Raw genomic sequence first — 13,564 nt, 5'->3', positions numbered from 1 at the left:
GTGTGTTTGTCCTCTAATAACTCAGCCACTAGTATAGCTATCGTCACCAAACTTTCTACAATTCTTTTTTTTTGGGTCCTGGAAAAGGTCGACATACATTTTTTTCAAAAAAAATGTAGCTAAAATCAGAGATATTAATAAAAACTCGGAAAAGCGATAATTTTCACCCTCATTTTTTCACCTGGCAACAGTCTCGCAAGCTAGAGATGAAAATCTGCTTTATTTCGAAAGTTGTTGCCACTGCTCGCTTTCAAATCCTAGAGTTTGTTAATAAAAAATTTCTAAGTTTTAAGATGAAATACAAATAGCATTGCCAAACATTAAATACATTATTCCAGATTCCAAAAATTTGAGGGAAGCCATTTCGACTATTCCCATCTTTAATTAGCCAAAATATTAACTAAAAACATTGAAAGCACTAATTTTCGCACTCATTTTTCTAAGTGGCAACAGTCTCGTGTGTGAGATAAAAATGCTTTATTTTGAAAAGTGTTGCTACTGCTCACTTTCAAATCGTAAAGTTTGTTAATAAAAAATTTGTAAGTTTTATGAACTCTATACATATAAAGAAGAATGTCTGTTTGTGTGTTTGTTTGCGTTATTGATTTCTGATCAATTATAATTTTTTCCCGCATTTAATCAACTAAAATTGAATATAGGTGAAATACTGGATGGAACTCGAGCTTTTACGACCATTTGATTAGAAAGACGAAAATCATTAAAAACTGTGTGCCATTGTTGCTGATATAATGAGAGAGAATTAGCTTATTTTACTATCGATATTTTTTATGTGGATTCCATATCGCAGACTGAAAAATGTATGACTATGAATCATAATTTTTGCATTGTTATTAAAGAAGGATTACAGTGGTATCATTCTCTCCGTTTGTTAGATACATTACTCTCAATGTAGCTTAACTGGCATTGGGTACTTCTGCTAGTATATATATACATAAAGAAACTTAATGGAAAAATTAAAAGACAAAAATCAAAAGGATATTTTTTAAACCCATCCTGTGCTATAGCTGCAGTACTGAAGTAAAATAAACTTAAAGCATCTAAATTTAAAAGTAAATTGGAGTCAAAGCAAGGCAATACCTCAACAATGTTTCCAGGAGCTTCAAGGTACTATACATTAGGAATACACTTTGTTACCATAGGAACTCCTGGGCAATCTATTGCACAGCATGACAAATCACTGTAAACCTTACATTTCAGTTAAGAATGACCATATACATTATTTTCTATATATTGAAGGTAGGTCATGTATGGTTAAATAAAGATTTTATGCAAGTTTCATGTTTTTAGCTAAAATATCATTCCAGTTATGCTGTTCCTTTATATTTTTTTTCCCATGTGCTAATCATTTGCAGTATATAACTCATTTATAATATTTTGTAGTTTATCGACTAAATCATTTTCCCTACATTCATCATTTTGTCCCTCTATCATGATGGAAAAAGAATATAGACAAAGTTCCACTACATACATATATATTTAAAAGGGAAAAAATATGAATAATAATTACAGTGTAAAAATCTCAGCAATTTTAACAGATCATCAGAACTTTGAATCTGTACTTACATAATTACCTCAGTTGTGTTTTATCACAGAAACATTTAAAAAAAATACCTGATACTTATTTTTAATCAACTTGGTCATTACAGAAAGATATGCAACAGACTCTCGTATTCCCTGTGTTCTCTTCACGAAAAAGCCATCTATTATCTAAGATAAAAGAAAAAGACAGTATCTTACAAAATGTTCAGCTGTTATCTTTATATATTTGCATTCACATAATCATAATAAGAAGTATAACTGTTTTACAGTTATATCCCCTCTCTTAATCTTATCGTGATAGTAAAGACATCATATTTCGACAGATGTTGTTTGCACATTTTTTAAATGATTTTGCTTTGTTATAAAAAAAAATTGTCTGCTTAAAACAACAACTATAATTTTAAAAGTATAAATTACAGTCTGCTACTTGACAGTTTTATTTTCATGCAAAATGGCACTTTTAAAGAAGCAGTGGATGAAGGCTACGTTTGTGCTCTTTCCAAAGAAAATTATTCATATCCAATTATTAAAAAATGTTGTGAAAGCCATAGTTTTTTGATATCTCAAGCTGCAATAGGTAATACTGTCAACAAGAATGGAAAAAAATGTCAAAATTTGGCTTCAAATGGAAAAATTATTCCAAATAGCCAAAAAAAAAAAAAAAAAAAAAAAAAAAAGAAGGTTTTGAATGCTAAGGTAAGATTTTTAATGTTAAAAGAAAATTTACTAATTCAAAGGACAGTCGCAAAATCATTAAAATGCTCAGTATCAATTGTAAACAAAATGATTAATGTTGATTTGAGTCTTAAAAAGGTGAAAAAACATAAAGGTGCATTGAACACGCTATAGAATTTTTTTATGGGTATCATATATCCCAAAAAAAATGGAAAAATATTGTCACCATAGATTTGGGTGTATTTAAATGACTGCAATAAAAATTTTATAATAACTAAAGAGATGGAAAAAAATCTGGTTCAAAGACATGGTTCAAAGAATCTAAAGAAATTTTTCAAAGGGAATTATGATTACTGCTGGTTTTTTCCATAACGGCAAATTTAAAATAAAGAGAGTGGAGAAAAATGTTAAGACCTACTCCATATATTATCAGGAACATATTTTAGACCCAATTTTCAAATATGAAACATCTCTTTAGAATAGAAGATAAACATGCCAATGTGACAATCAAAATCGCAATAACAACCTTGTATTTAGCGTACATATATTAAAACATCTTCTCTTTACCCACACTGTCATCAATCAGTAGAAATGCATCAAGACAAAGTAAGCAGCCACAGGTCAAAATCTACTCTTAATGTCTTTGGGGGAAAAATGGAACAAGAAATGGGAAACAAGGCCATATCCTTCACGCATATCTCTACTAAATCTCCTGATGTATCATTTATGGGTTTTTGTGCTTTTGGACTTAAAACGTGGAATGTCCAAATGTCAACCTACAACCCTACTTGGACTTTGAAAAGCTGTTCAAGAAGAATGGGATAAAATACCTTTTCTGATACTACAAAAGTTTTTTTTTTTTTTTTTTTTTTTTTTTTTGTCTTGGACTTTATAACGTGTAGAAACATAGTAAAGAATAAAGGTTATCAAAGAGAACATTTGAAACAAAGTTTTTAGGTGAAATATTTCATAAAAATAAATAGCAACTTTAAGACAGCAATATTTCATTTAAATTCAAATCAGAAAATATTTTCAACAAATGAGGAGCGACTAATGTACAAGACAGTCAGGATATTTCAGAAATTCTATGCAATTACGAATACAACACTTTCAGTATTTATCACCATTCACAAACAGCAATTTTTACTGGCTTTACAACATGATTGTTAAGGAATTATTTGTGATAAAAGGCCCTGATTCAGAACAATACCTTTTGAATGGACTGGAATGATGGCTTCAATAATATAGGCTTTGCATAAGTAGAAACAACAGAAAACTGTTTATTTTGGAAGAATGATAACCAGTTACATTAGCAATATTGCAAAATTTGGTAGTTGAATTAAATAAAGCATCAGCCGTGACTACAATGAAAAGTGCCCTCGCATCGTGTTGGCATTACATCAGAAAAATGGACTCTGTCTTTTGCATAGCATATGATCATGACATCATTCACTTTTGTTGGTTGAAATGGTTTTCCTCCTTGACGTGAGTTAGAGAGTGCCTTCGAAGTTACCGAGTTAGAGAGTGCAAGAGAAAAAAAAATATTTTGATTTCAGATGTTCTTTGTTAATACTAATATGAGCATATATATTTTATTAAACCTAAAGTATGACTTCAATAAATAAGATGTTATGAAATTAAACAGATGCTGAGAAATTTAAGATGCTCTTTCTATAAATAGCCAAATGTACATGATTTTATGTCCTGTTATTTATAGTTCCATAATACCATTGAATAAATGTCCACATTCAGAAATTCTTCTGCTTCCATATCTTCTGATCCAACATCACAGACAGTCATAAGTTTATGAAAAGAGGCTATAAACTTAATATCTGGCATCTGACAGGAAGCTGCTGTATTTCAGAGAAGAGTATTAGGCCATACCTCATTATAAATTCCCATCCATTGACCTATTTGGCTGAAAATGATGCAAAACTCATCCCTTTGAGTCCTACTTTAGTTCTCCAAAACATAAGAACATCCAGTGTTCTTGACATTGATGCCATAGATCACAAAACATTTGCAGCAGAATTGGAAGTAAATGATGGTTCTTATCTGATAGCATGATAGTTTCATTTCAAACACCTTGTTTTAATGATTCACAACACAGTGTTCTACAGGGTTCATAGCCACATTTTAGTTAAAAAAAATAAGCACCTATAAGCACTTTTCAAGCACATTTTAAGAAAAAAAATAAGCACCTGTCTAATTACATCATACACAACTGCATAACCTTAAAAATTAGACTTGTAATTTAAAATATGAGAAATGCAGTATTTATTAAGAGAGAATAAGCATTACCTCAACCATGGAAAATAATTACTTTTTTTTTTTATTTATTTATTTTTTTTTATTTATTTTTTATTTTAAATAACAGTTCAATTTACAGAACTAGTTTACAATGAGAGAAAAAAAACTATTCAGAACTAAACTATATTACAAGATTTAATGATGAAATTTCAGTTCAATATAGAGAAAATAAATAAGGCATATTTATTGTATTCGCTTGGAACCTAATAATAAATACAATTTATTTTTCCACTCATATTGATATTTAAATAATTTAAATCTAAATTCTGAACATTTTCTAAATTTTCATTGTATATCAGTTTTCCCTTAACAGATATTGCAAGCAAAGTAATTTAAGTAAAAAAGAGGAACATTTCTGAAATCAGAAGACAGAAATTTGCTTCATGCAGTCATCCTTTAACAATAAAAGCTTAACTAACCCGCATATTGGAAATTGGCGAATATTGGACAGTCGAGCGTAACTTGAAAAAGAGGAGCGGAGGAGGGGGGTAGACTGTAGCCGCTCTTTAGATTTTCCCGCTAAATAAATGCTTTTGACATTTCGATATGTGCATCATATAAACGGAACTAAAAAATATTCTGCTAGCAAGCATAGTAAAACTCTTTTAAGTATTCATAAACAAATCTCAGACTGAACATCAAAATTAATTATCTCTGCAAAATATCGCAAACGTTATTGCGCAATATGTTGGGTTCGTAGACTGCACTTTTAGTCCTATTCAATCCAGATAGGAAAGTGACCAAAAAAAAAAAGTCCGTTGCTTCTTTTGCAACGAATATTCAAGACTTTGCGGATAAAGGGGAGAACCTCCCAACCTTTGTACTGTATAATGTATTGGCCAAAAAAATGAAATTATTTAACTATATGATTACTTTCCCTTTATTTAAGCCATTCCGAATATTATTCCTTAGAAAGCCAATCTGTGTTAAAACACAACCATTTTTGGAAGTTTACTATACTTCAGCAGTTACTGCAACTATGTTATTATAAACATTCATACATATACTCATAATATAAGCATAACGATCATAATAAACACAAATATGAACTGACCAAGCAGAACGAGAATGCAAATTTTTAAGATCTTGACAGAAATTCAAATGTGTATAGTATTTGGGTGGGAGGAAAAGAATACGGAATGTACCAGAATTTTATACTGCTTTCCCAATTCTTTGACTAATAGAAGGACGGGCACCTGTCTGTACTCTTCGTGCACACCAAAGGTTATGTTAATGCAGAGAAAGGGGGAGAAGCTGTTTCCGGGAGTATGATTCACCATCTGACATTCCATATTAGGAAGAAGAGTTGTTTATTTAGTTTTGGCTTTGGTACGGGAAAAAATAGAGCGTTCATTAAAAAAAAAAAAAAAAAACACTAAAAACAAAATAATAAGGGCTTTAAAGAAAAAGTAAGCACCTATAAGGGCCTTTATATTTTATTTTCAAATATAAGGACTTGTAAGCACTTATAAGCACACCTACGAACCCTGGTTCTAGAGCAAATCTCATTCTTTCAAGTGCGAAAAATCATTTGATAAAATATCATTAAGCCCACCAATGCAAACTGTTTGGGCAAAAGATATTTGCAGAGACAGGAAACTTTCGCTAAAGCCTAATATATTATTAAACCTCTCTTTGAGTATGACCCAAGTAAATGAGATGTTATCATGAAGTTAATCAGGTACGCCTTCCTCAGAATCGAATTCCAAGCTCTTCTATCCCTGGCTATGGACATCCAATTGGTTATTTTTAAAATTCTTAAGTCTGTTTCCAAACAGTCAAGCCACCTAAGTTTAGGTCTCCCTCCCTCTTTTTCAGGTGCCAAATGGTCTGGCCGAGATCTTTTTAGTTACTCGATTTTCATCTATTCTGCACAGGTGTCCTGCCCATTTAATTCTCTGAATCCTTATATATTTTACTGTATCTATTTCTTTAAAGCATTTATAGAGTTCAGAGTTAGTTCTTCTTCTCCAGATATTGTTACATTTTATGCCACCAAAAATACTTCTCAAAAGCTATAAAGTTTACATCCTTTATAAATCTACATCTTTAAAGAAGAAGCAAAGATAGGTGTGATGATACTTCTCATACTATGTTGTAGACTACTAATGAAATAGACGAAAATAATTATATGAGTCTCAATTCAAAAATAGAAAGTTTTATTCTTTTCACAGAATTTTTTTATTAAAAGTTGTAGAATTTTATGTTAATTAACCCAGTTATCATAGTACTTTTTTTTTATATTATCCCTTTCATCAACTCCCGCTAGGATACAAATTAATTAATGTATTTTAGTGCAAAGTTCTTGAGTTTGATGGTTATGACTAGACAGTTACTTTACTATGCTGTCTTGCTATTGGGTTGATTTATTGTCATTAGTTTCTTTCAAATATTTAGGGCCTAAGCCAAAGTTTATTTAGGTGCATGTTTTATAGTAATCCTCTTTTAATTTGATTTGAACAAATTGGTTTCAAATATCAGCTATTTGTTTTATTTCATTTTATGTTTGCAAAACTTTCAGAAATTATTAGACAGAGCACAAAATTCAAACATCATATGCAAATTTAAAATAGTCGGAAAGATTTACCTGTGTATTAACAATAGCTTGCTCCAATGTTGATTCTGGTAAACCACAGTGCTTAACACTAGAATGATTTTCCACTAAATACATGGGATGCTTCAAAGCACAGTTTTTCATTCGAAACTGCAAATAATAAGCAGAATGTAATAATAGATTGCCTTCACCAATTTAGTAAACAAAAGAAAATTTTGTATTAGAAAAGGAGAAACAAGTATATAAATTTTAAAACAATCAATATGCACAAATATCACTTGAAAAATAAGAAATTCTCATTTTAGAATTCATCCAGCATGTACTTCTTTGCTTTGTGGTATGATCCCAATTTATGACATACGGCAACATGGATTGAATTCAATCTGTTTCTTGCCAGTTATTAATGAAACTATTGCAGTATGTTATGTTATCCACAGCATAATTTAGAAAACCCTATTTAGCCAAACATACTATAACAAGTAGGAACTTTTTAAGCTGCTTTGATTAAAAAATATGAGGTTAAACAAATTGTCTTTTAGGCCTTGAAATTCCCATCCATCCCCATGGGGTACTGTACACTGACTTAAAAGCTTTAAGGATGCAAAATGAAGGCCAAATATAATCAGGAAGCAAGGCAGGCCCTGAGCATAGTATAATAAGCAAGCATTAGCCTCCAATAAGAAAAACATTCGAAAGCCAAGTTGGAGAGCTGGTGACAGTTCTGCAGCAACAAAATAGAGGTGCATGGTATCTTGTACAAAATTTTTTCAAACAAAGTGTTTAAACCACCACAACACCAACAATATGAACACACAGTGCACAACAATACGAGTTCCATAGAAGTGACAGTTACAACCATACTTGATGCAGTTTTCTATGAAATCCAGAGGAAGAAATGAAACTGAGTGAGGATACAGCCTACAGCCTGCCCACCACAACAGCTATCGATATGCCATTTATGAACAGACATTAATGTGGTAGTCTGTATATACCCCCCCCAAAAAAAAACGCCCCAAAACCATATTCCCTAGATAACAGCATCATCAGATATCCACAAAGCAAGGTCTACCTCATCACTGCGACCTTCAGTCTTAGCAGGACTAAACCTGGTTTGCCACAGCGCAGCTATGGAGGCAGCTGTCACTAGGATTATGTTAATGAGATGCACAGAGCTTCACGGAGAATAACACTGTGACCTATCCCATTATAAGCAAAAAAGGATTACTTCTAAAAGTTCATCTTACACATCTCAGAGAAGGCATGTACACGCACATGACAATGCTGGACACAGGGTTCATACACATTTCTGCACAGGGTAAATTAAGTAATTGTAAGGACTTTTAAGGACCATTAATGAAAAAAAATTAAGGACCTATGAGCAAATGAGAACTGAAATTCAATTAAAAATATTATCTATGCCTGAACTTCACTTTTGTAATACCATCCTAAAAATAAAGTAGGATGCATTATTATTACACATAATTTAATTAACATAATAATTAATAAGTTTGAAAATAAAATGAACTTTATGAAATTTATCAAATAGCATTAAATGCTTTACACTTATAATAATTGCACATATTTGAAGGAAGATAAGTGACATTTCATTTACATTTCACTAACAGTTAGCTTTACGTTGATTTTTTTATGACTCATTTTGTCACATACTCAGTCTAGAGGCTTAGTAAATAGCAGGTAGATTTTTATGTCAAGCAACATAGGTTAAAATGAGAAGTAAAAATCATAATCAGAATGATTCATAACAAAAGACTGGCTGTTGTTATCACTGCTGCTGCTTGTCTAGAGAGAGATATGCTGATCAGAACAAACCGGAAAGGCCTGATGTAGGCACGGTTGGCAAGTTAATTGGGCTCTATTTGACGCAGTTAGCGTCGTAGCTTCATGCAGAATTTCAGTTCCAATAAGCCACTAAAGCACCAGAGATGATAAGGTTTTCGTATTATTTTAGGTCTCACTAGATGTGAAGAACAGGTTTTACATTAATTTTTACATGTTTGTATTTTATCTTCTGACTAAGGTAAGGATTAAAAAAGATGATAATTCGCTTTAATACACAATGATCATTTTTAATGGTTATAAATGATTAAATTAGGTACTTAGATAACCTTAGTCATTATGAATTTACATAACCACTATTAAATTTTATTTATTTTTCAACAATATTTGTTAAAAAAGCACTATTAAAATCACAATCTAATAAATTTCACAGTTTAAAATACATGTAATTTATGATATTAATTCTTAAACGATATTAGGATAATTACACATTAAAAGCTACAAAATATTTTATGTTTTGTAGCAACAGCACTCAACAAAACATTCATGTGTCTTTTTAATTTAAAACCTTCCCAGACATTTTGGGAATTCCCAGAATTTATATTGATTTCCTTCTCTTTAAGCATCTTTTCTAATAATTAGAAATTTGTCCCAATATACAAACCAATGTTCTCACTAGTTTCTGCCTGCTTTATCTCCTAATTTGTCAACATCACCACAGTGTACCTATGAGGGTTTACTTGGTCTGATAAAAGTTAAATAGTCCAATCCCCCCCCCGAACAGGCGTGAAGCAAATTATTGCTATGTCTGAAAGCAACTACAGAGTCAGACAAAGGTTTAAATAAAGGACTTAGAACATAAAGGCATGTTCTTATGCTAACAAAATCAATTACAGTTTGTGGTGATGTAATTAAACAAGAGTCAAATTCAAATTAAAAATGTGGACTAGTAGTCAAAGACTATATAATTTAATTTTAATTTAAACTGTCTCAGTAAATCCATCGTCATAACAAATTCACATGTCGAAAGAGATAATGATGAATAATTACAAATTATCAGACGTGACAGGAACTAACAAAACAAGCAAGCAAGCAGAGGTCAGAAACGCACTCTATCTTGCACTCTAAAAACCTCAGTTTAAAAACCATCTAAGTGATTTGCATTCTGATGAAAAAACAGGCATGGTAAATTATAGTAAAGGCTGAAATTATAAACAAATGGGTAATTTACATGTACATACATATCTTTGAAGACTATTTTTCTTTCTCTTCATGTGTTCAGTTTCTTTCTTCAACATGTTTTCTTTTCATTAAAGATTTCTGTTATTCTTATTTAAAAAAAAAAAAAAGAAACTAAATGCATTTAAAATATATAGAAAAAGCTGCTAATTTTTCTTTAGTAATATGAACATTCAGAAGAAATATGAAATGTATGTGGTAAGAGCTGGTTACAGAACTGGTGTGGCAGAATTTTTAGAATTTAGTGACACACCGAGAATACCGAGACCTTAGAATAAATTACATTATTAATTTAATGATGTAAGCTTCATAAGGAATAAATATGGCAAAATGACTGCTCATATTAATCAAAACACATGTATGTAAATATATTAGAAGGATATCCATTAATTTGAACATACAATATTGATTTGGAAATATAGAAATTAAAAATGCTGACTTTAGACTTCATGTAAATATGATTGCATATTTAAATTAAAAAAATAAAACTTTAAATGGGAGTTACAATTTTTAAAAAAAATTCTACTTGAAAATTAAAAATCAACTCACTTTTTGTTCCTTAAAACGTCCATCTTTGATACTCTTAGCAAGGTCATCTACTCGTTTTCTTTCAATGATGAAATCTAAAACAAGCTCTCTAGGATTACTGCAGTTTTCTCGAGCAACCCACAGAAAGTCTCCAACATGGAGCTTTCGTATTTCAAATTCTACACTATGCTTTTGGAGTTCAGTCACAAATAACTTCTTATTTTTGCCTTGACTAGGTAAAAAATTAGTATTTTAGCACTTTGCTCAGAAATGTTTTGTACTTTATTTTTAAAAAGTTCTGATTTAATTTTAATTTAACACAAACCAGAAATCCACACAAAAATATCAACAATGAGTGCTAAAAAAAGTAGAACAGCAAAATAATTTTGTTTGAAGAAAACTGAAAACAAAAGTTAGAGAATTAATTATATATATCACTTTTCTTCTTTGTTTTATTAATAATGGCATGTAAATAAATGCTGCAGTGAACATAGTTGTATACATTATATTGAATTAAAAAATATTTTGTAAAGCTTTACATAAAACCAGTGTTCTTCTCTTCAACATATAGCTTTGAATAACAATTGTTAAATTCCTAAATGATACTGATACACAAAAGCATTATGAAATTTCACTCATAATTGAGATTTTACGTTAATAATAAAAAACACATTACCATAATTCAAAAGCAAATCAATTATAAATATGTTTGATATTTTTTATATATCATTGGCAGTTATAAAATGCCAATAAAAAAATCACTTACTTAGAAGTTATTTTCTTTATATATTTTGTAAATAATGTATATTTTCACTTAAGATAATATCAAGAAATGAGAAATTTTTATTCATTCTTCAAAAGGGTGTTTTATTTTAAAACCTTACAATAAAGACATTTTTTTTAAGAATAAATGAAAAAAGTTAACTTATAAGATTATGTCATATTTTCTTAGTCTATAGCATTTTAGTCTTACTTTTTCAATGCTGACATTTCAATACTGCATTTCTACATATGCCAGAGCTTTTTCCAAATAATACATTTTATACAACTCAACCTGATACCTCTCTGGTGATGGATGTGGAACTTAACTTAGTTGTACCAAACGCATGGCTTAAGTCCTACCCCCTATAACCAGATTAAAACTTCTAAGTGGCATTACGAATTGTATGAAGAATGTGCACATAAAGAACAATTGAAGAAATGTAAAAAATATATTACAGCTGATGAATTCCAAAAAATTATAACAGATTTCAAACATACATTCCTTTAATTGACAAATTAATAGGTAATAGTACTTCAGCTACAGAAGTATTTAGAAATTTAAACAATTTTGAATTTAGAAAAAAGTGAAATATTTGTTTTTACTAATGTTAGAACAAATACATGATATACTGATCCTGAATGGATTCATAAGATTAAATTCTTGAAACAAATGAGAATTTCTATGAAATACATCAATGAGTAAAAGTCCAGTTTAGGAAACATTGAGTTCATTCAAGTGGGTTCTGCTACAGAAGGACCAAGTGGGAAGCAATGGACTGACTGAGACACTCACCATACCCACTGAAATAGAAAAAAAGGCTCATAGATTTGATTAGTGGACTTTCATAAACTCTTTGATTGTGATTCAGGTGGAAAAGTGTAATAAAGCAAAAATTCCTGTATCAGACATACGAGCAGTTATTCTGAAACAATGAAAAGAAACCTAGGCATTCAAGTCTCTAGTAATAATGTAGAATTCCTTTCTTTGTTTTCCAAGAAATATTGTGCCTGTTGAAAGAATGTTTTCTATTATAACCAGCATATAATCAAAGGGAAAATTTAGATTCTAGATTTTGATGAATAAAGCTATGCTACATACGAGAACAAAAATTGGTTCATGGGATGCAACAATTTTTTATGATGAGAAGTTGAAAGATTAAAATCTGCTCTATTAAATAATTTCATCATATAAATGTTCATGATAAAATTTTACTGGTATATTGTCCATCACTTGCAAGATGTGCTTGCAATTTCATATAGGTAATATTACTGAAGAATGATGGCAAGCTCAACATGTCTGTGCTGTAAAATTTTGTCTACAGCTTAGTTATGACCAACTCTAGCTTACTTGTACCCTATCAATGGCCCTTTTTGAGTTGAAGAAATATGATCAGCCTATTCAGAGGTAGTTCCATATTTAGGGAGGCATTTTGTCAAAAGTAAAATTTTAAAGCAATTTAACATAATGTTATTATATCTACTGGAAATGACAGAATCTAGAGTCTTTAAATGCAGATATAAACTAATAAAAAGATTACAGAACAATGTGCAGACAGCAAAAATGTTAAGATGGCTAAATCCTAGAAAGAGAACCATAAAAAGTAGATCATCAATAGTAAAAATAAACAGCAGGTAGGCCAGCTTTCTGATACAGAAGTACTTAGTCATTTACAAGATAATTCACTGTTTAGAGGAGGCAAAGAGAATGAAGAAAATGAACCTGAATAAAACATCTTCCATACATTCAGGGATGTATGAGAGATTTTGTCACAAAACAAAGAGATCTTTATTGCAGCAATAGAAGTGTTTTTGCAATTGCAATATTCCATTCTTTGTCACTGAACATCCATCCTTTATATGTATGACCAGTTTATTTAAAAGAGAAATTATATTCTTCCTAAAAGGAAACAGTTGGTTAGATAAAATAGTTAATTAGTATTCAATGGTTTAAGTAGATAAAATATATAACAGCACATAAAGCACATAATGAATTAAAATCAGGGATTAAAAGACAAAATTGTAGTAAAACTGGTATAGTGATTCAAAATGGCTGAAATAACACTGATAATATAATATATTTTATGGTTACTAAACTGATGGTTCTTTTTGCAAATATTGTGTTCCATTTTCAACGAAAGA

At 30.4% G+C, this 13,564-nt stretch overlaps 1 protein-coding gene across 4 annotated transcripts in view; it reads right to left on the bottom strand.

Annotated features, from left to right (window-relative positions):
• Window positions 1-13,564, bottom strand: part of mus81 (mus81 structure-specific endonuclease subunit) — a 53,706-nt gene that overhangs the window by 24,810 nt on the left and 15,332 nt on the right. For all 4 annotated transcript variants that reach the window (XR_015040583.1, XM_035360709.2, XM_035360708.2 and 1 more), the window contains exons 5-7: window positions 10,685-10,895; window positions 7,133-7,249; window positions 1,633-1,728 (exon numbers count right to left, since the gene is read on the bottom strand). Coding sequence is in view for 3 of the 4 variants with exons in the window: in XM_035360709.2 (XP_035216600.1) it covers window positions 1,633-1,728; window positions 7,133-7,249; window positions 10,685-10,895 (424 nt within the window). In the remaining variant the exon portion in view is untranslated. The remainder of the gene's footprint in view (window positions 1-1,632; window positions 1,729-7,132; window positions 7,250-10,684; window positions 10,896-13,564) is intronic.

Source organism: Stegodyphus dumicola, chromosome 4 (genome assembly GCF_044657685.1).
Source record: "Stegodyphus dumicola isolate Sdum_Otavi_A_Nest chromosome 4, ASM4465768v1".
NCBI classification, from domain to species: domain Eukaryota; kingdom Metazoa; phylum Arthropoda; class Arachnida; order Araneae; family Eresidae; genus Stegodyphus; species Stegodyphus dumicola.
The sequence above is the reverse complement of the archived record's forward strand: the minus strand, read 5'-3'. Positions and strand labels throughout refer to the sequence as shown.